We start from the raw sequence: 23,438 nt of genomic DNA on the forward strand, positions 1-23,438 counted from the left end.
AAACATATTGAAGTAGCACTACTGAATATCATTGGATTATGGAAAAAAAACATGCACCAATTACAGGCAAAAATTATGACCTGCTTGGGCTGTGGACTACGAAAGGTTTAGGTCGAATATTATGTTTGTGCTCAAAGTAGCCTATGTCCTGGAAAAAAAGGAAAGGATTACAAAACAACTTTCAGCAAATTTCAATATATTTATTTCCAAAGAAGATAAGATAATGCACAAATTGAAAATTATGGAGTGTTAGTTGTGGAGTAGTAGTATTAGCACATTTCCTGTTATTGGAGAAAAAACAGAGTACTGTAATGGCTATAGCCTAGCTAAAATCAGGTATTTTAAAGCTGCTGGTCCTATTCCATATTCTACAAAGCAAGTCCCACGAAATATACAGATTTAAAATATCAAAGGCATTCAGGAATAGGCTGCACAAATCAGTATTAACACCACCACTTGAAATCAGTATGATGTGTAGGTTTAGCCCTTGTTATATTTATTCAGTTTAAAGTCAAATTAAAACTAAATGGGTTTCAATTCATAGCATGTGTATATACATAGAATTATACTTTCGGTGCTTGTTTACCTTTGTTTTGGCTGGATAGAAGTTAATGTTGCACCTACCCATAAATTTTGTGTTAACTGTTCTCTAGAGGTGTACACTCGAAATATTGGTCCTTTAAATTTTTGTTTGAAGGTAAATATCTTGAAAGGCACTTTTTAAAAGTTTTGACGACCAGGAAAGAAAAAAGAGGGCAAAAGGCAGGAAGAGATGGACTCAACAATATAAGAAATAAGGATACCAAAGGTGATGATGAGAGGCCATCGCGCACTATGGTACTCACTTTTCAGCTGAACTAGGGATCAGGCCACGCAGCTGTCCATGAAGAGCATCGTGTATATTGCCAGATGAATAAAGCCCAATTGGAGAGTTATAGGCAGAACTCATTACCTGCCTTTTGTCATCAAGGTTAGCTGCTGCAACAAAAGGCTTGGCCTTTCTGTTATGAGTTGCACCAATAGGCTTGAATTCCTGTACATAATAGGCAGACAAAACACACAGAGCTACAATGCACACTTAAGCCAATAGCAGGCAAAACTGACATTGCGACTCATTATTAATCAAATGCATCAGTCCCAAGGCACAACAAGCCTTGATTTAGCAAACCATTAAGCAAGCATCCTGTGGAAATCTTTATGGAAAATACACTGCTCAAAAAAAATAAAGGGAACACTCAAATAACACATCCTAGAGCTGAATGAATGAAATATTCTCATTGAATACTTTGTTCTGTACAAAGTTGAATGTGCTGACCACAACATGAAATTGATTGTCAATCAGTGTTGCTTCCTAAGTGGACAGTTTGATTTCACAGAAGTTTGATTTACTTTGAGTTATATTCTGTTGTTTAAGTGTTCCCTTTATTTTTTTTTTGAGCAGTATAATACCACTGGTTGGTAGATAAGCTTACAAACATGACTATCATTGTTATTTATTTGAGGCAGCATTACAAGCATTTGGCTGCAGAATATTGCAGAATAGCTACAGTTTTTTTTCTTCTCTCTCCACCACTAATATCCAGACATCCAGAAATAAAAAAATAAGTGTTTCTCTTGCACCACCTCTTTGCTCAACTTTTGTTGGTGATAAGCAATGACACAAGCAGGAATGCGAGGTCAGTGATGTCACCTCACACAAATTTGGATGACTAAAGGTAAGGGCAGGAGAGAAGACTGGGTTACCATGACCTTTCATGGCAATTGCATTTCTTCTACAAATATGGGTTTCTTTGTCTCAGATTAAATGAAATGACCATCTTTCATGGGTCTTTAGCCACAAGGTTTCTTTCAATCAATAAAATGTAGTTCTACATACAGTTTAAACGGTATAAATAAGTTAATTAAAGCAGAAAACAGTCCAAGTGATCTGTTATATTTTGGTTGTAACACTGCCATAATTTGGTTAGTCCTAAAACAAGACAGACATAAAAAATGGACACGCTGCCTTCTGAACAAATTCTAAAAAGTGGTTTTCAGAAAATGCCAAATGAAACTAAGCTGACAAATGTTCTGCATTAAAATCCATCAGCCACTTTCTGCTTGCACTATCATGGAGATCTTAAACAGAAATGCAGCAGAAATGTGCTGCTCCCTATCCTAATGGGGCAAAGAAAAAAATTGCCACAGGAAAAAGAAGTGGTAAGGAAATCTGAAAGAAGTAAACAAAGCCCTGTTGTGTCTTCTGATCTAGTCAGAGGTGGGTTCCTATCAGTTCTAAGCGGATCTCTAGAACTGGCAGTAAACCGGTGGTGACGCCATGGAACCAGTTATGTCAGTACTAGTTCGTGGCCACTACCAGCTTTTTTTGTTTGTTTGGTTGGTTTTTTTAGCTGGTTTTTGCTTCTGCGCATGTGCAGAAGTTGAGTTTTGGGCACTTTCCAGATGCCATCTTTTTTAAAGTGTGTGTGGGTTTTTTTTGCTATTTTTTGCTGATTTTTGCTTCTGCACATGCGCAGCAGCAGAGTTTTTGGCATTGCATATGCACGCGCATGCAGGCACAGCCACGCGGTGCGGGAGGAAGCGAACCGACAGCAAGGTTACAACCGGAGTGGGCTAACGGGGGGGGGGGGGAGCGCAGTGGGGTAGCGAAAATGGAGCTCCACCCCAGAGCACCTAACTTGCACTGAAAGATGTTGAAATAAAATGCAGGGTGTCCTGCATAAGCCACACCCACAGTGTTGTAGTAAACCTTTTGGTAGCACTTCACTGGTTGGAAACCATCCCTGTGTACAAACTATTTAAATTTCACTGTTAACTTCTTGAAGTCATTTGTTTTCTAAATTAGTGGTTAAATTGTGTGGGTACTTTAACAAGATTTTTTTTCATTGCTTCAATTATTTTAGCTGTGTGTTACAGCTATTGGTGTAAAACAATCAGCTAGAGCATAAAATACCATATCAAGTACATTATTCAGTGCCTTGAGGGGAAAAACCCTTTAATTATTTCCCTTTTTTCAGTCTTTACAGATAAAAAAGTACTAGTGTTAAGAATTCCAGTAATCTGGAAGATAATTCAAAGATTTGAACAATGCATTTGATCTTCCTTATGAGCAGTGAAAGTAGAATTCTGTACAATATGAGTTTATTAAAATAAATCTGTTAGCTTCACAGAAGTTATGCATATTCATTTTTCTTGTTACAGAATTATATTCCATATTTGACTTTTACAACCGATTTCAGAATTTCCAATTTTTTAAAAAAAGTTTGAACATATGTGTGGCTAAAGTGAAAAAACTCATCTATGGTCTCATTTCATTTCATGTTCTAATCCAAAAGAAAGTTTCTCCAAACAACTTACAAAAAGTATATTTATGAAAACACTAGACGTTTTGTATATCTTAAACTTGGATGAGCTATGTAGATGATTACATTTGGATTATCTGAGTGACTGCTAGGAGTCAAAAACAATTTGATGGTCCATAATCAACCAGTCAAATTTGGATGCTACGTTTTATAACACAGACAGTCACAACTTTGGTCTGTAAAATACAGCATCTTATTTAACAGATTAACAGAGTTGGAAGGGACCTTGTAGGTCATCTAGTCCAACCCCTTTTCAAGCACCTTTTCTGACAAATAACAGTCCAACAGTCTCTTTTTGAAAGTCTTGAGAGATGAAGTTCCCACAACTTTCGAGAGCAAGTGTTCCACTGGTTGATTGTTCTCACTGTCAGAAAGTTCCTCCTTATTTCTAGGTTGAATCTCTCCCTGATCAGTTTCCATCCATTATTCCTTGTCTGTCCTTCGGGTGTTTTGGAGAATACCTTGTCAGTGCAATTAAAAGTCAGGAATGGTAGGAGCAGATTGATCTGTTGTCAATCGATCAACCACGTCCACCGTGATATTCCCCCATTGGAGCCCCAAGCTAACTAGTAGAGCCAGGACTTTCGGCTCTAATGGAAGGTCAGGAGGATTGGAGCCGACCTCACTCTGGGGGTGGGGGGGGATATATTCCAAAGGGCAGGTGCAATGGCAGAAAAGGTCCTTCTGTTGGACCCTGCCAGCCAGAATAATTGGGCTCTGCCGGCACAGGTAGGGTGAGCCAATCCCAGTGGGTTTGAGTTTGTCAATCAATTCAGTCAACATCAAATTCCAAGATAAGCTGACAGTGCCTTTTCAGATGTAAACTAATATAGTAGTTCTAGATATTTTTGAGTTCAGCTACCATAATTCTCAAGGAATTAATTAGATGTGGAAGACATATTAATGGGTGAGTCTATCCAGGGCTCAGTAATTTGATTCCTAGATCCATTAGAGTAAAAATAATCTTCAAAACATGTGAGATCCTAAGATAGCTAAACTCAAGATCTTAGTCAATCTAGAATATAGATATATGACAGCCATCATTTTCAAGGGTGTTTAACCATAAAATCTTGGGAGTCACCTGTTAAGTGTTGCTGTCATGTTAAATTATCAGTTAGTAGTAAAAGTCAACTTACAACTGGTTGCTTAAAAACCATTTCTGGCTAACACTACCTACACTACCTACAGAAAAATGAGTTCACACTTACAATTGCAGTGTTTGCTTAATGAACATGAATTTGCTTAGCATGTGAGATGATTTGCTTAATGACCATTGCAAACAATGTCATAAAATCAGCTCCTGTCACGCGAGGGCCTTGACTTATGACCTTGGTAAGTTACAGCCAAAAATCCAGTCCAGTTGTGGTCATCAGTTGTACAAATTGCTAAGTACTAACTAATTAAAAATAGAATAAGTGTGTTGGTGATTTAAGAATTACTAGATCTCAGCCTTAAAAATCCAGTCAACCACTAGATAGCAGGGAAGATACGCAGAAAGCTTTAGTGTTTTCCAGTGTCAAATGCCATTTAGTGGCTATCTGGATTCTTGCTGTCCAGACATAGTTTTAATTTGAATGAATTGCTACCTGTGGTTCAGCTTCCAAATTTATTTTGAATGGATGCGGTCTTCCCTCTTCTGCTACTTGTGGAGACCACAATCTAGTTTCTGCCCTGTTGGATAAAAACAAAGAATGAATTAGAGAATCCAAAACACTTCACCATATTTAGCCTGTCATGAGCATCTTATGTATTTATGTTGTTACAGATTTAGATTGCACTTTTGTAGACAGCTAACTAGGATTGAATTTGAAGACACTACTGTCTACATTGACCAATGTAGTTTTATGTCGGTAATTTGTACATTAAAACCCACATTAAAAAGTGGATAATTTTCAAATTACGGTATCTTAAAGACTTCTGATAGGTTTGTCTTTTCTTTCTTTTTTCTCTCCTATCAGTATCACTGTTCATCTGCTACTGTCCAGAGCAATAAGCAACATATGGCATAAGAATGATAAACAAAAATTGTGAAAGACTAATTTGGCAATACTTTTAAAAATAATCACAAAACAGGAAGGAACCTCATCCCCCAAACAGCTCTGTGTTTGATAAGGATATGTAGAATGGAAAATTTCAAGCAATTAAAGCAGTAACTTGTATTAAAGCAATAACTAAATTGAATTCATTTGATATTACTGTTTTGGGGAAGATAACCATTGGTTTGAGGAACCGGAGTAAGTAAAATTGTCCCAAGTTTGCATCTGCACAGACAGTTGGGTTGGGTTTTTTTTGCAGCAGTTCAAAAATTATTTTGACATAGGTTAATTTCACCAAATACTTTGTCTTCTACTTTGTATGTGTTTAAAAAATTATTAGGATTAATTGCATTAGAAAAACTGCAAGATATTAATCCAAATGCATAATCACAGAATGTGGTTTTTTACATGCAAGGGTGAGCAAGCTGCTCATTTCTGTGGTGATCATAGCATAATTAGGCCACCAAAATTAGGTGAGAAACCCCCCCCCCCCCCGATAACGGCAATTCTTTTTTTTTAATCCAACAAAATCAGTTTATCAGTTTCATATACTTAAAAAAGATTTTCAAAAATCAGAACAAAAAAATCCCACCCACTCCTATGACATCATTATACTACAGACTACAAAAATGACTTTTTAATAAAGTGGGGTGAAGGGAAATCTCTTGGGAAAAATGCATTCCTTCTTAACCTACAGAATTCAAGGTCCAGATTTTGGTACTGTGATCTTGAACATATAAGTCGTTAAGAATTACCTCTCAATTTTCAGACAGAGTTGCTGAGTTGCTGCTTTAATTTTCTCCTGGGCATCATTGTGAGTCATGTTCTCTGTGCTGTGACCATCAATAGCTATAATGATGTCACCAGGACAAAGATTCGCCTGTGAAGCTTTACTTCCTGGTGTTAGCTAAAAGAAAACCAGAGAAAGTTTTCATGCAATTGTTTAACAGATATAAATCCATTTATAAAATCTGTCCGTCTGTCTGCTTGCCTGCCTTGACATGTAAGTATTACACAATAAACATTCCTGCCATTAAACACTAGTCTCTTCTATTTACTCAAATTCCTTCGCCTTAAAAAGATTTAGACCAGTTTAAAGTTGGTAATCAGCCACAGTCAGCAGATCCCGAAATGCTCAGAAAGCTCCAGGGGATGAAGAATTCACATTCCAATCAATAGAAGCAGCGAGAGGAAATGCACTAAGCATTTTCTGAACCACAGCCATGTCTGGGGAAGAAAAATGTTACAGGACAGAAAAGGATCTATGCACTGTGCTCAGCCTTAAAAAAAAAAGTGGGATTAAATCACCCAGACACATCACCATTTCAATGTTTTAGAATTAGATAGCCCCTGTTCCACACTACTGCAAACAATCACTAGGACAGTGATGGCGAACCTTTTTTCCCTCGGGGGCCGAAAGGGTGTGTGTGCATGCTATAGTGCATGTGCGAGTCCCTGGGGAGGACATAATGTGCTATAGCGCATGTGTGAGTGCCTGGGGAGGACAAAAATAGCTTCCCACCCCCCGGAGGCCCTCTGGAGGCCAGAAACTGTTTCCCAACTTCTGGTGGTCCCAGTAGGCTTGTGTTTTGCTCTCCCCAGGCTCCAAAGGCTTCCCTGGAGCTGGGGGAGGGTAAAAATGCTCTCCCCCATCTCCCCGGAGGCTCTCTGGAAGCCAAAAACGCCCTCCCAGAGCCAAAAATCAGCTGGCCAGCACACATATGTATGTTGGAGCTGAGCTAGGACAACGTCTGATGTGCCAGCAGATATGGTTCCATGTACCACCTGTGGCGCCCGTGCCATAGATTCGCCATCCCTGCCCTAGGACATTCAGCTGATTTTGAGCAGCTACTGGAAATGAGAAAAACAGCAATAGCACTTAGACTTGTATATCACTTTGTATTGCTTTATACGCTTTCTAAGCCCAGGGTGTCAAACCCGATTTCATTAAGGGCTGCATCAGGGTTGTATTTGACCTTGGGGGTCTGGAATGGGTACAGTCAGAGTGTGGCCACCTCAATACCACTCGTATCGAAGGTGCCTGTGGCGGCCAAAGCGCATTGCCAGAGAAAACGGGCTACCAAGTTCCATTTTAGGCTGCAACAGTCTCCTGTAACCCTCTGCCAGTGAAAAGAGTGTCAGCTCCAAAATTGCTGAGCTGCCATTCAGGCAGGGGGCGGCTTCCATAAATCACCGCCGGCATTCAGGGAAGCTCTCATTGCATGCCAGCTGCCATAAATCACCGCTGGTGTTCAGGGAGAATGCGTCTGTTCCGGACACCTTGTGGCACTGCTGGGGACGGGCATGCGCAAAGCTCCCTGGAGGCTTATGTTACGTTAGGGGGGAGTTGTGGCGGGGAGGGCGTGATATCTTTAAGTTGTGGCGGGAGCACTGGGTGTTTGCTGCTGGCAATAATCTCATGTGTGCTGAACACTGAATGATGGTTAGCTAGTTCCAAAGGCTTGGAAATAAAGATTGTATCTAACTTACTTCCTGGTTGAGCCTTCCTTTCTAGCAGCTTTCCGGAACCTGACACAGAGTTCAACTGCGTGCAGCCTTCCTGAGCTCTGGCAGAGACATTGTGGGCTGGTACTTCGCTGTTTCCAGAGTGGCCTGCCGGGCCAGATCTAGACACCCTGTTGGCCAGATCCAGTCCATGGGCCTTGGGCTTGACACCCCTGACCTGAGCAGTTTACAGAGTCAGTGTATTTCCCCTACAAATCAGGGGCTTCATTTGACAGACCTCAGAAATGTTCAGCTCGTTAAAGAAACAACCAGATTGTTTCTTGATTCAACAAAATTGTAGCTGAGTTTAAGCCAAGATCAGTTTTTATTTCTTGCTTATCATAATGTGATTGTTAAGCAAATAAAGGGATGAATAACTAAAATTAACAGAATTGCTAAGGCTGAATATGGCCTTTTTCCTATTTTGATTAGTCTGGTGTGTAAATCCTGCCATCCCACTATCATATTAATTAATAGCTTATATCATGAATGAATCATGGCACTGCAGCCTATTCAATAAATGTTTCAGTAAATTCATATTATCCAACAAATGTTCTAGCAAATTCACATTTAGTCCTTATTAGAACTCTGATATCTCAAATACAGTTGAATTAAGATGAAACTTTTTATTTATTTATTTATATATATTTATGATAATCATTCAAGCCACTCCTACGTGATCACATGGCCGGCAAGCCACTCCTAACAAGTCACATGACTATTAAACCACATCCACAAAATAAGCCACACCCACAGTGTGGCAGTAAAAAAATTGGCTACCCATTACTGTATAAAAGTAATCTAATCCTAATCTAACCATATTTGTCATCTGAGAATATTAGAGGGTGGGAAAGTAGGAGCTGTTTTAATCTTAGTGTGTCAAAGAATATCTTCTGCCATAAACATAGCATTAACCAATCTAGACAAATGCAGTAGCCACTGAAAGCTTTATCTTTCATGAATGTGTCTCATTTACTTCCAAAGATGAACAAACCACCAACAGTTTATCACACGCCATCTCATGATATTAACATTCCATAGTTTAAATATGTGCTCTGTGAAGCCCTTACCTTTCCCAATCCCAAATAATTGGTATTACAGTATGTTAGCAAAAAAACTTCTGACCCTTTTCTATAACTTGTCCTATCTGTATTTGTTTCTTGCCTTATTTTCTTGTCTTTCTCCAGAACATTTAAGTTATTGCAATACAGTATCTTTGTACTGTAGCTACATAGCGCAAGATCTTTGATAATTTTGCTTATCGTTTCCTAGTCTATGGTTACTTTAAGACATAATAACCATAACTATAGGTAGTTTCCCATGGTAATCACACTGTGTTTGCACTAAAGCATAACATGACTAAACACTAAAGACATAACAATTTAAAAAAATAAATTTAATTTTCTGATATCCATTGTTAAGAAAAAAATTGAGAGAAAGAAGAACTTTCTAGGTGATCAGATATTTTATAAAGTGGATTGTTCAGCTGTTAAAAGATTTATTTAAGTTCATATGAATACTGTACAAACAAAGCTCTCAAGGTGGCAAAGTCTGTGGGGAAGAAGCATTTTGAGTCTTAAGCCTCTAACTTTTAAGAGAACTCAGAAACTGGACAGAGACTTTAGCAATTCAAGTCATAACTCCTAAACTTGGATATTATGAGAAATTGTATAAGAAACCAGAACATCTTAGCGCACATTCTAATTCAAATAAACCCCTGCATTTTAACTTGGTTAGTATTCAGAATGATCTTATATTTCAAAATTCTCTGACATTACAGGAGATATTTTTAAAAAAGTAATAAGAAAGGACAGCCAAGTTGCCTTTGAATTTATCCCTAAACTGCTATTAAGATGTTAACAGGGGCTTAGTGGTTTTTCCACTAGATTTTTAAAAAAAAACATATTGGAAAATCAACTTTTGCAAATTGGTCATTAATTTTTTGATGAGTAGCTTGGGACTAGCTTTTGCCAGGAACCCATTTGATTCTGTTTCTCTCCCACTCCAAGATAAAGTTCATTTCCCTGTGTTATGATCATTCTTTTTAAAAGGGTCTTTAAGAGTTCCAAGAATTTTGTTTCGTTTTGTTTCTTAAAGCAAATATGCATGGGAGCATCTCTGGCAAACAGTACCGTCTACTTCAGTGAGTCATTGCCTGGTTTTTCTGTAACTATAAACTTTTAGGAAGTTCCAAGCCAAATCTTTTCTCTAGCAGGGGTGGGAAAACTGGTGCTTTCCACATTTTGAATTTCAATTCCCATGATTCTTTTTGATTAGCCTTTTGTTAAGCTGCAGGAAAAAGTTCTTCCACTTGGCATCTTAATTTGTCCAGAAGAATGTTTGGATAGGAATTGGCAACTGCCAACCCCAATTTTACCTCAGAATAACAGAACAACAGAGTTGAAAGGGAACCTGGAGGTCTTCTTTTTTTTTTGGAAATATTTTTATTACTTTTTTAAAACATAAGACAAAAAAACCAACATTTAACATGTAAAGGAGCTACAATTGCTCCGCTAAGTATGGAAGTCTTCTTAATACAGAAAAAAAAGACTAATTCTAGTTTAGATCAATACAGAAAGGTAAACTTGTCAATGAAATATCTCTATGTATACAATAATAACATAAAAATCTAAACTTTCGAATACTTTCTAGTCATTATGTAATTATAGTTAAAATAATTAAAATCAATTAGTAAAAATAAGCTTATCTATCAACTATCACTATATAATATATTCAACTTAGTAAATTTAACTATTCCATGCTTTATTTTAATATCTTTAATGATCCTTTTTTGCATTCCACCAATTATAAACTTTCTCCCAAGTTTTATAACATTCTGTTTCCACTGGAGGTCTTCTAACCAACCCATCTGCTCAAGAAAGAAACCCTATATGCCATTTCAGAACAAATGGTTGTTCAATCATTTCTTTAAAACCTCTACTGTTACAGCACCCACAATTTCTGGAGGCAAGTTGCTCCAATGATTAATTGTTTTGTCAGGAAATTTATCCTTGCTTCTAGGTTGGTTCTCTCCTTGATCAGTTTCTATGCAATGCTCCTTGTCCTGCCATCAGGTGCTTCGGAGAATAGCTTTAATGCCTCTTCTTTGTGGCAAACCCTTAGACACTGGAACACTTCAATCAGCTTGCCCTTACTCCTTTTCATCAAATTATACATACCCAACTCCTGCAACCATTCTTTATCTGTTTTAGCCTCCACTTCCCTAATCACCTTTGTTCTTCTTCTTTGCACTCTTTCTAGAGTCCCAACATCTGTTTTTAATATCGTGGCAACCAAATTGGGATGCAATATTCCAAGTGTGGACTTATCAAGGCATTACAAAGTGGTAATAACACTTCCCATGATCCCGATTCTATCCCTCTGTTAATGCAGCCTAGACCTGTATTGGCTTTTTTGGCAGTATAATATTGCCAGTATAATATTGTTTTTATCATTGTTGTGAGCCGCCCCGAGTCTTCGGAGAGGGGCGGCATACAAATCTAATAAATAATAATAATAATAATAATAATAATAATAATTATTATTATTATTATTATTATTATTATTATTATGAAATACTGCTGGCTCATATTTATAGTAAATGGTTGTCCATAGAACTCCAGGATCCCTCTAGCAGTTATGACTATTGAGCCAGGCACCACCTTTACCAGTGATGGGGAACCTTTTTGCTGTTGTACTGCAAAAATGGTCCCCACGTGCACATGCAGCCCCCCGCCGCCGCACCGCGCATGCGCCCCATTTAGAATTTGCTTGATAAAAATGGTGGAGGTGTAAAGTGAACCGCAACCAGTGATGGGATCCTACGGGAACGGTCAGGAACGCAGTTCCGGTAGCAAAATTTGGAGCTCCACCCCAGAGCACCCAATTTGCACTGAAAGATGTTGAAACAAAATGCATAAGCCACGCCCACAGTGTGGTAGTAAAAGTTTTGGTAGCCCATCACTGACCGCAACTGATGCACCGGGCTGAATAACCCCTACCATGCCTTCCGGCAGATTATCCGAACTGGGGAAGGAGCAGAGTATAGGGCATGTGGCCACTCAGTCAGCAAATGATGCCCCCTGCACCTGAGCTGGCTCCCAGCGTTCCTTGTGCGCAGCCGCGCCACCCCAGAAAAGCACTGGAAGTTTTGCAGAGGGAAAGGCAAGAGCTACCTCATGCACACCTCACCCTCCTCCTGAGATTCTCTTGCACCCCCATCTTCTTATCAGCCTTTGCCACTGCTGCTGCTTCTCCAAACACATATGCCTGACTCATTTAAAAAAACCTAACCAAAACATAAGGGGGAGGGGGCGACCAAGCCAGCATTCTCAAAACTTGGGGTGGGCGAGTGGGATGTGGGGAGGCCCGCTGCGGTGCTCACTTTAGTGGCCATGGGCAGTATGTCTCCCCACCTCGGGGAGGAGCTTGACTAGCGACCTCAGCTTTTAGGCTCCCTCCTACTAGGCAGTAGCGGTGCTTGGGGAAGGAAAAAGGCAGTACTGTAGTGGCGGTGCAGCTCTGGCTCTGTTTTCAGGCCAGCCACTGCCTTTCCTTCCCTTCCTGTGAGATTTCCAAGCCATTGAGAAGGCGAAGATCAGAATCTGGGCTGCCAACCACTGCCTGTACTTTCTTTCACCTCCTGCTTCCAGATTGCTTTGCCCTTAGCCAGGGTGGGGTTTCCACAAAGATGTTCCAAAACCCAAGCAGGAAAAGGGAGAAAAGGAGCAGGGTTTCCCCACAAGGAGAGCGAGATCTGAAAGGCAAGCGAGCCTGGCTGTAGCTTAGAAACATAGAAATATAGAAGATTGACAGCAGAAAAGGACCTCCTGGTCCATCTAGTCTGCCCTTTTACCATTTCCTGTATTTTATCTTAGGATGGATATATGCTTATCCCAGGCATGTTTTTAGCCTTCCCTTCCTCCATCGGCACCAGGTGCTCACCAGAGCCTTTTGTATCTTGTTCTTCTTGCAATAACTGTGGTGCAGGCAGGAGGCAGGTAAATGAGCTGCCCAGTGGCTCCGTAGGAAAAGATCTCATACCAAAGGCAGCAGAACCTGGAAAGAGCCGCCTCTTGGAAACAATCAAAGGGGCGCAGGGACCAGGGCTTGTGTGGCAGAAGCGCTTCAGGGGCCGGCAGGGCTGATGGCCGGCAGAACAGCCCAGAGTGCAGCCCAGAGGAGCCACTCTCCAACAGAGCTCGGCCAGTTCCTTTGGGGGGCTTGTAAAGGAGGGTAGCCCCTCTGAGGTATGCTCAGGGCTGCTCTGCTGGCCATCGGCCCTGCTGGCCCCTGGAGCGCTCCTGCCATGCACGCCTTACTCCCAGCTGCTTTTCCCCACCTGCCAAACTGGGGCCCTGGTCCCAGCACTTCGTTGATTGCTCCCGAGGGACGGCTCTTCCCAGCCTCTGCTGCCTCTGGTATGAAATCTTTCTCTATGGAGCCACTGTCCAGCTCACTTGCCTATCTGCACCACAACTGTTGCAAGGGGAGTGAGATCCAAAAAGCTCTGGTGAGCACCTGGAGACGATGGAGGAAGGGAAGGCTACAGTCAGGCCCACCTGCCTTTCAGATCTTGCTCTCCTTGCTGGGAAGCTCTGCTCCTTTTCTCTTTTTCCTGGTTCCAGACCCCAATGAACCCCCAATTGTTTCAGGCAAAATGGAGTTTGCCTGTCACTCGCTTGCAGACTGACTCCAGTCCTGTTGACGTCCCAGTCCCTTACCTTTGGCATGACTTCATAGCTGATCCGCAGACCCTTTTGGCTCTGCTGCCAAGAAATGACTGGCATTGCCTTGCTTCATCCTATTGGTGGGGCAGCCCGGCTCTGCCGTTTGGCACACACGTGCAGCTTTTGGAGGAGTCTTTTCTGAAGCCTTGGGAGGGCAAAAATAGCCTCCTGCCTCCATAAGGCTGAAACTCAGCTGGCCAGTGTTCACATGTGCACTACAGCTGATATAGAGCAATGACTTGTGTGGCCTTAGATAGGGCTCCCTGTACCACCTGTAGCAAGCGTGCCATAGGTTTGCCATCACGGACCTATACTATACCTGTATGTTTTGTTTTTCTTGACTAAATGGTAAAATCTTATTTTTCTCATCACTGATTTTAACTTTGTTCAAGTCTGTCAAGATCTTTCTGTATCTTGAGCCTATAGTGTTGGCTGTTCCTGCCAGCTTGATGTGTGAAAATTTGATGATTTCCTCTTCTATCCCCTTACTTAAATCATTGATGAAGATACTGAAGAGTAGCTCAAAAGATCATGATCTTATTGCCAAGAACATGAAGTCAAAAGATCCATTTTCAATTGCTTTCCGTGTCTCCAAATAAAATGTAAAACAGGTGCTTTTAGCTTAGGCAAGACCAAAGACAGCTGTGTTGCTGTTTTAACCTTCTACTCCACCACATTTGGCCTAACCTATTAGTTTAGTTTATTAGATTTACGGTGACAGCATGGTATTTCCAGCCCATTACTGGGATATCTGGAGGCCTTTTAAAAAAAATTGACCATAATTGATGGCGAACATTTTTTTCCTTGGGTGCCGAAAGAGCGTGGGCATGCATTATCACCCATGTACGAGTGCCCACACCCATAATTCAATGCCTGGGGAGGGACAAAAACAGCTTCCCCTGCCCCCCGGAGGCCCTCTCGAGGCGGGAATGGCCTGTTTCCCAACTTCTGGTGGGTCCAGTAGCTCAAGTTTGACCTTCCCCACGTTCCAAAGGCTTTCCTGAAGCTGGGGGAGGTAAAAATGCCCTCCCGCTTCCCCCTGGAGACTTTCTGGAAGCCAAAAATGCCCCCCCCCCAGCTTCTGTGCAAGCCAAAAATCAGCTGGCCAGCACCCACATGCACATTGGAGCTGAGCTAGGGCAACATCTTGAGTGCCAGCAGATATGGCTCTATGTGCCACCTGTGCCATCACTGCTTTAGGCAGATGCACAACTAAGGTAGTAGTTTTTCAGAATACTTTTTTTGTAAGTAATGCTCTTTGAAAACAATGACATTTACTTTCAAGAAAACATCAGCAGATCTATCTGCTAGTCAATTTATTAAAAGTTTGCACATTCTTATTGCTAAGAAAAGAAGAAATGAAATGTAATCAACTTAGAAGGTGTCCACTGCAGTCATTTAGAGCAACTGGCTTCAATAAAACTTGATCCAATAAATCCAGGTCCTCAGCTTTAGCATCAAGCAGTAAAGATGTTATGGCAATGGATTGGTCTGATAATGTCTATAGGTATCAGAATGTATTTATGTTGGTCTTTAAAAAAATATTGCATCATTATGCAAAAATGAAAAACCACCTAAAACGCATGTTAATAACAAGCAAACAGTATTAATAAAAAGTACGGTAGATACTATCTTTACGTGTGTTTTTCCTTGTACATATGACTTGCAGGCTGCCAAGGACCTCCAAAGGGACAATTAATAAATCTTCTTATGCAGCTACTTGTCCCATGGAAATTCAGAAAGTTTATTTTGCACTAATATACTATAAATGTAGCTAGTTCTTTTTCTGTTAATATCACTTTAAATTTTACTGTGTGCTATAAACAAATGCCAAGTAGAAGTCAAACATGGCTAAATATTTTTCCTGAGAGATAATGGGAAGTATTTTAATTCCATAAAAGGAAATTCAGCCCCAAAACACCACAATCTCTTCTATTGTTTTAAACTTAACCTTTGTTTCCTTTTTCCATGGTAGATGCCAAGTGTGCCTGTCAGAGCAGTTAAGGAGGAGTGCCTCTGTGCGTTTCATGGAGGTTAAGCTGTTTAGACAGAGAAACTTTCTGGGAAACAAACGGCCAATTATTTAGAATGCCATCTCATCTTTTTTGTGTTAGTTTGGCAATCCCAGGCGTATTTCCTCAGAAGCCAACCACAGGAAGTTCAACCCGTGTTATTCCAAAGTAGAAACAGAGGCTTAATTTAATTCTTCGGATCAAATGCAGAAAGAAAAGCTTTTATGACAGCTTTTCTGAAGTACGGGAAACCTTCGCAGATGGCAATAATTCACCTCTTTAAATACTACTTATATCGATTGCTGTTCTGCAAATAAATAGTGGGTCCTTTTATGTGGTAATACCTACTATTTGGTGAAATCAAAATGAGAATAAGATAAATGTTATCAGAAGTTCGGGAATGTTTCTGCTTTATTTTATTGATAAAGGTACTACAGTGATCCCTCGAGTTTCGCGATCTCGATCTTCGCGAAACGCTATATCGCGATTTTTAAAAAAAATTAATTAAAAAAAAAACCACTTCCGGGTTTGGCTTCGGGAGTCAGCTGGGAAGCGGCGCGGCTGTTTTAAAAGGTCGCAGCCGGCCTGGGGGGCTTCCCAGCACCCCCCTGAACCCCCAACCTGGGTTCGGGGGGGTGCTGGGAAGCCCCCCAGGCCGGCTGCGACCTTTTAAAACAGCCGCGCCGCTTCCCAGCTGAGTCCTGAAGCCAAACGCCAAAGGCGAACTTCCGTGTTTGGCTTCAGGACTCAGCTGGGAAGCGGCGCGGCTGTTTTAAAAGGTCGCAGCCGGCCTGGGGGGCTTCCCAGCACCCCCCCGAACCCCCAACCTGGGTCTTCCCGTCCGCCCACGCAAAGGGGAAACCCCGGCTCCTCGCTGATGCCCGCCGCTCGCCCGCCCGCCAGCAAGAGGGGAAAGACCCAGGGAAGGTTCCTTCGGCCGCCCAGCAGCTGATCTGCTCGGTAGCGCAGCAGCAGCGAGGAGCCGAATCAGGGTTTCCCCTTTGCGTGGGCGGCGGGGAATGCAAACTCCACCCTCTACGCATGCGCGGCCATAGAAAAAAGGGCGCGCATGCGCAGATGGTGTTTTTACTTCCGCAACCCTACATCGCGAAAAATCGATTATCGCGAGGGGTCTTGGAACGGAACCCTCGCAATAATAGAGGGATCACTGTACTTTATGGGGGAATTAAGATTTCTTCTCCCCCTAGGCCGTTACAATGGTATGCATGGTATGTTTGTATGTGTGTTTGGTTTTCTATATTAAGGGGTTTTAATTTGCTTTTAGTATTGGATTATTATTGTATATTGTCTATGATTGCTGTTAGCCACCCCGAGTTTTCGGAGAGGGGCGGCATATAAATCCAATAAAACTTGAAACTACTCATCTATTACTATTTTTCAAAAATTCATTTCATAAAAGCCACTAGTAAAGATTAGAGTTTATGCTCGACTTTTCTACAGGACTAGGTAGAATATAAAGTCAAATACAGTATTAGACAAATTATTTGCAATTTCTATAACACACTCACTTTATAATAGCAGAGACCCTGTTGTTTGTGACCAATTAAACATTACCTAGTGAGGTTGGTCCGAAAGGTTTAGGGCCCTGGTTCCCAATGTAGGGCCTATGCACCACAAGGGGGCAATTTCATTTTTAGTGGGGGCAATTGAAACCTTGTTTAAACCTAGTTAATGGCTTTTTAGGCTTCCTCCGCGTGAGTAGTTCACTTTTTGAATAATAAGAATTATATTTCATGGGGGGGCGGGGAAGGCCTCAGGATTTTAGAGATGCTTAGGTAGGGCATGGCCAAAAAAAGGTTGGGAATCTCTGGTTTAGGGCAATGTGGTCAATGGAACCATTACAAAGTTACTTATTTAAAACATTTCACTACTGTTATACTATACATCTCCAGTCAGAGTACAACACTAAATACATACTATGTGATTTAAAAAATGAAATGATTAAAATTAATGAAACAAAGCATATCAAATAAAGCAGAAGCCATGAGTTGTGGTACAGGAGATCCTATGCCAAAGTAAGAAAGTAAGTTTCCAACATGTGCATCAATACTGAAGCAAGGCTAGCATGTTCTTTTATCTTTGGGGAATGTGCTTCACAGAATGGATGCCAACATGAGTGGTTTGATGGCCTAGTGGTGAAGATCGTTGCCCCCCTCAAAAAGGTTGACAGTTCAATTCTAGGTAGTGGCTGATTTTTCTCTCTTAGGATAAAAAGAAAAAAAGGGCTTTGATGCAAGTAAACGCTCAACTCCATCTAGTCGCCCCAATACCACCCTGAATTAAGGGGTTAAAGGGTCATAATAAGGTGGGGGTTTTTTTTACAGTGGATGCCAATATAGAAAAAAGGCCTCTTCTTGTCATATGCCCAATGGATATTCACCATCACGACAAATTCCATTAATAATCTAATGCAGTGTTTCCCAACCTTGGCAACTTGAAAATATTTGGACTTCAACTCCCAGAATTCCCCAGCCAGTGAATGCTGGCTGGGGACTTCTGGGAATTGAAGTCCAGATATCTTCAAGTTGCCAAGGTTGGGAAACACTGATCTAATGAACAGACTCCTGTGGGAAAAGGTATTCTCTCAGGAACCCTAGTCCCAAGGAATTTAGATCTTTATATGTAGAAGCCGTTTGTGGAACTTTTTCAATAAAGGTGTTATTATACTCCAGCAATCTGACACTCTGCAAAATTACCAGTAGCAGTTTATCATGGTGCTCTTTCAGCCTCATAAATAACCTGTTCTTTTTTTTACAATCACTTTTTAATCAACTGGAGGACATAAATGGAAAGCTGTATTTCTCTGTTGGATGCAAAATAGGAGCTTTGCCTCATTAAGTAAATTACTTTCTGCACTAATTAAAGAGAATGAATGGAATGCACCTTTCTGCTATTCTCAGTCCACCTGCCAGCCTGCAATTTCGGTTCTCTATGGCAGACAGGTAAAATTAAGATCAGTTTGAACTTTTTTTGATATTTCCTCTATACCTGAAAAGTAGGGTCAGCCGATCCAATGAGAATACCTTCTGGGTTTTTTTCCCCATTTGTTTTAATTTTTTTCCAAGAAACATACAAACAACATAAAACATTTATACATACGTGATAATTTACTTATTGAGTGTTTTACAATTCTGTTTTTGTTACTTAGTTTTTTCTTTAATACTAATTCCCTTTCTTATTATTTTTTTCCCTATCCAATTGTACAGTTTCTCCCACACTTTGTACTAGTTTTTATTTTGTTTATTCTGTAATTCATAAGTTAATTTGCTTAATTTAGCGCAGTCTAACATTTTTCTAATCACCATCTTTTCATTTGGTATCATTACTTGTTTCCAGGTTTGTGCGAACACCAATCTTGCTGATGTTAGTATGTGAGTTATTAAATTATAATCTTCTTTGCTGTGTTGACCTCTAATTATTCCTAATAGATACATTTCTGGTTTTGTTTCTAGTTTATATTTCAATATTTCTTCCAGCCAATTCTGAGTTCTGATCCAAAATGAGAATACCTTCTGAATCAGCTTTATCGATATATATTGATCAATATATACTGCCGTCAGGCATGGGGAAATTGATTCCCCTGGGCCGTTCCCGCTTTATGTATGGTCTGTATGAGTAGTACGATTGTGTTTTATATCAAGGGTTTTAAGATGCCTTAACTACTGTATTCGTACTGTTTTGTTGTTGTGAGCCGTTCCGAGTCTCCGGAGAGGGGCGGCATACAAATCTAATAAATAATAATAATAAATAATATTTTTCTTAAGTGTACTAAAACATAATGTGGAGCTTCCTGTTGCACTTTTGAATTGGTTGTCAGAATGTGCCTACAAATCAATTGGAAAAGGGATAGAAGCCAACATGCCCCCTTGTTTCTATTCCCATAAGGGTCTTTGTCTTGTTTTGGGGTATGTGACCAAACCTTAAGAGCACTAGGTCTCTGGGTGCTTCACATTGTCATGATTTACTTTGCCAAGTTACTAATTAATGATAACCTTAGGGAGTTCTGTGTCTGCAAACACAGGCCTTTTCTCTTCCCTATTTTTCTTTCCTGGGGAGATGTGAATCCTTCTAATCTAAGTACCAAAATGCAGAAAAGATGGTATTTTTAATTTTAAAAACTCCGTAGGGCCTTCTTGGGTCCTGTGAGTTTTGTGGTAAATAAAGATGATTGCTGCAACTCCTTTGCCGTTTTCATTTTCTTAATTAATCTGTTTAACGAAATCAATGTAGAAAGGGCAGGGGACCTGAACACAACCTGAAACTTGTCTGCAGACAGACAAGGAACAAATAGGCTATACTAGTGTTTCTCAACTTTAAAATGTGTGGAATTTAACTCCCAGAAATCTTCAGCCAGAAACACTGGGCTACACTGAAGAAATCATAGATTACCTCTGTCAAATTCAGGAGAAGCAGGGTGATTTATGTTAGGCGGGATAAATTTCATTGCATGTACATTTAACGCTGTCTCCCAATATCCTGCTGCCAATCTCAGTATCTGGAGTTTTAAACAGATGCCTTTTTGCCTGAGGTGGGGTGGGAACTGAAATTGTCTAATGACAAGGTTGTTCTTATGCATTTCTCTCTCTTCCCCCCCCCCTCCCTGCACTGCCTGGAGCCTGCCTGTGGCTCTTCTGCTCTGTTCTATTCTTATTTGTTGTATGTGTGGGCGTGGATGGGACATTTAAAAAAAACCCTCATATTATATTAAGATATTACAATCTGGGTAGCCCTGTTTAATTATTACAAGAGGAAGGCAAACTAGTCTAAAGAGACTAGAAATTTAAGAAAACTAGCCACATTTCTACCAGGTTTCCCCAAAAATAAGGCCCTGTTATATTTTTTAGAACCCTGAAATAAGTGCTTGACCTTATTGCCATGTATTCAAAAGCCTGATTCTACTTTTTATCAGGAGATGTCTTATTTTGGGGGAAACAAGGTAGTTTATGAAAGCACTGAAATGCTTGGAAATTCACTGCTGTAAATTGCAGTAAAAGGAGAACTATAGAATCGGTGTTGTGTTAAACACTGATTCTAAAGTTCTCTTTTTGCTGCAACTGATATAGTCTATAGTAGCCAGGAATCTGGTTAGTGGGAAGGGAAGGCAGGAAAGAGGACAGCCAAACCCTCAACATTTTATTACAGGCATTACTAATACAGGAGGAAGAGGTGTGTTTCTATGATTAAGTGTTTCTCACTCATACAGGGAAGTTATGGTGGGAAAAGGAATTGCTTTTTCTTTACTTCTCTATACAGATCCTGGATTTATCTAGGCATGGCAAGCAAGGCAAAAGAAGACAAATCCTGCATAGAATAGGCAGCTAGAATCAAACCCAAACTCTCCTTCTCTCAATATTCAGTTCTCCCAGGCCTAAAAAGCACAATGACCTCTTCCAGATTGGCAAATGCCCCATGCAAAATAAACTCTTTAAGAGTATAGAGTTGCATTTCAGCAGTCATAATCTAATTTTGATCCCTAACATTAAGGTAACAGTGCATCGTGCAGTGTTACCCTACTAAGTCTCCTCACTTGGTTACAATGCAAGATGTTCAACTAGATTTACACTTTTAGAACCACTTATGGGTAGGTCCCCCCACCCCCTTCTATTTGTCATGATACACATTAAAACAGGACTTCGTTTACATTTATTTATGTTTTGGATCCAATCTTTATTACTTTTACAAATAACTTATGGCTCCAAACATATCCAAGACATCTTATTCCTATTTTACTCATAACAATCCTGTGAGGTGTCTTGGGCTGAGAGTGCATGACTGGCCCAAAATCACCCAATTGGCTTTCATGGCTAAGATGGGGCTTGAACTCAGTCTCTTACTACACTCCTGGTGCAGTTTTTACATTTAGCAAGCTTATCTCTATTGCAAAGGTACATGGCTCAAGTTGTCATAAACCCAGGCCCCATAAGTTTCTTTTTAGTTTCCCTCCCTCTATAAACAAAGCCCTGCATTTCCCGTATTTACAAGGTAAACACCATGCTTTGTATGCTAAGGTATGGGTCACTGCTTCCAAGAATTAACAATACAAGTAGACAGAGGGAAATGTAAAGCAAAGCAGCAGCAGCAGGCATTGCTTCATCCTAACAAAGTTTTGCAAACGGAAACATACTGCTCAAAAAAATAAAGGGAACCCTCAAAGAACACATCCTAGATCTGAATGAATGAAATATTCTCATTGAATACTTCGTTCTCTACAAAGTTGAATGTGCACAATAGCATGTGAAATTGATTGTCAATCAGTGTTGCTTCCTAAGTGGACAGTTTGATTTCACAGAAGTTTGATTTACTTGTGTTGTTTAAGTGTTCCCTTTATTATTTTTTTGAGCAGTGTACATAGTTTTGCAATAAAAATGCACTCTCAAATAGCAAAAGAATTTCTTACAAGGGAATTCCTATGTAAGCTCTTGGGCTACCCCAAATCCTTTCTTCCAACAGATTTTTTTTTTTTTTGAGGAAGGTTTAAAGTAGAAGTGACCTCTTGTTTTCAGTTCAGCATGTTGGGAAAACTGAATCTCACAACCACAGAGAAACGAATATCAAGGAGATGGGGGATATTCAGAAATATCTACAAAACACAGTACTTAAGCTCTTCTGCATCTGATCCACAGCTGATCCAACTTTGTTAATCTATAAACCATGATTTACACAACTACAATCCTGCCTGAATCAGACTTTACACTCCACGCTACAAATCAGCCCTTGGTAACATAATATACTTCTAGAAAATAGAAAGATCTACTAAAGTCATCAAAGGTAAAGTGATCACAAGAGGATTACAAATGAGGGGATGGTCAAATTACGTTTTGCCATAGAACTCTAATAAATAATAATTGACAAATAAATAAAATATAAATAAATAAGTAAATAAATAAATGAATGTTACCATAATTGTTTTATGTTAACTTTATTCTACTTATGTTTGCAGCAATAAAGGAGCTCTATTGTCTTGGACTGAATTTCGAAAGAACTAATGAGATTCTAAAGTAGCCATAATATAGGAATATTCTTTTTGGGTACAAAAGAACCAGTTTGTTCTGGTAGTTAAAGCACAAGGTTAGAAACCAAGACATTGTAAGTTCTTGTCCCATCTTAGATTTAAAAAACTGGTTGGGGGAGACTGGGGCAGTCACTCTCAGTCAGCCCATCGTATAGGATTCTTGTGGGGGAAATAGGAGCAAGAAGGGATATTAGATATGTTTGCCACCTTATTTACAAAAGTGGGATAAGAAAGAAGGAAGAAGGAAGGAAGGAAGGAGGGAGGGAAGGAAAGAAGGAAAGAAGGAAAGAAGGAAAGAAGGAAAGAAGGAAAGAAGGAAAGAAAGAAAGAAAGTTTACCTAGTCTTAAAAGTTTGAACTATTGTTGATGATATTGTGGCTGTTATTCAATAACATACATCACTGTAACTCAGTTATCAGATTCAGCTATCTGATTCAGCTATTCATATAAGTGATTTACAACATTAAAATAATAAAAATATATAGTCCATAGTAGCTGAAAATCATAAAAACAAATATTTGACAAATATTATTATTTGTCAATAATAATAATAATAATAATAATAATAATAATAATAATAATAATAATAATATAATGCTAGGTGCTTGGAAAGTGCCCGACTAGTGATGAAATACGAAATCCAGTATAGATAGTGATCTCGTTTGCTGTGTTGTATAATAATAATAATAATAATAATAATAATAATAATAATAATAATAATAATAATATAATAACAACAACAACAATAATTTATCTCCCAA

At 39.8% G+C, this 23,438-nt stretch overlaps 1 protein-coding gene across 2 annotated transcripts in view; it reads right to left on the bottom strand.

Moving 5' to 3' along the window:
* Window positions 1-23,438, bottom strand: part of PDLIM3 (PDZ and LIM domain 3) — a 38,367-nt gene that overhangs the window by 14,253 nt on the left and 676 nt on the right. The window contains exons 2-4 of one of the 2 annotated variants that reach the window (XM_070757525.1): window positions 6,154-6,305; window positions 4,949-5,033; window positions 846-1,033 (exon numbers count right to left, since the gene is read on the bottom strand). In XM_070757525.1, the coding sequence (XP_070613626.1) occupies window positions 846-1,033; window positions 4,949-5,033; window positions 6,154-6,305 (425 nt within the window). Of the gene's footprint in view, window positions 1-93; window positions 149-845; window positions 1,034-4,948; window positions 5,034-6,153; window positions 6,306-23,438 lie in introns of both variants that reach the window. The other variant, XM_070757526.1, reaches the window with a different exon arrangement.

This window comes from Erythrolamprus reginae, chromosome 7, assembly GCF_031021105.1.
Source record: "Erythrolamprus reginae isolate rEryReg1 chromosome 7, rEryReg1.hap1, whole genome shotgun sequence".
NCBI lineage: Eukaryota > Metazoa > Chordata > Lepidosauria > Squamata > Dipsadidae > Erythrolamprus > Erythrolamprus reginae.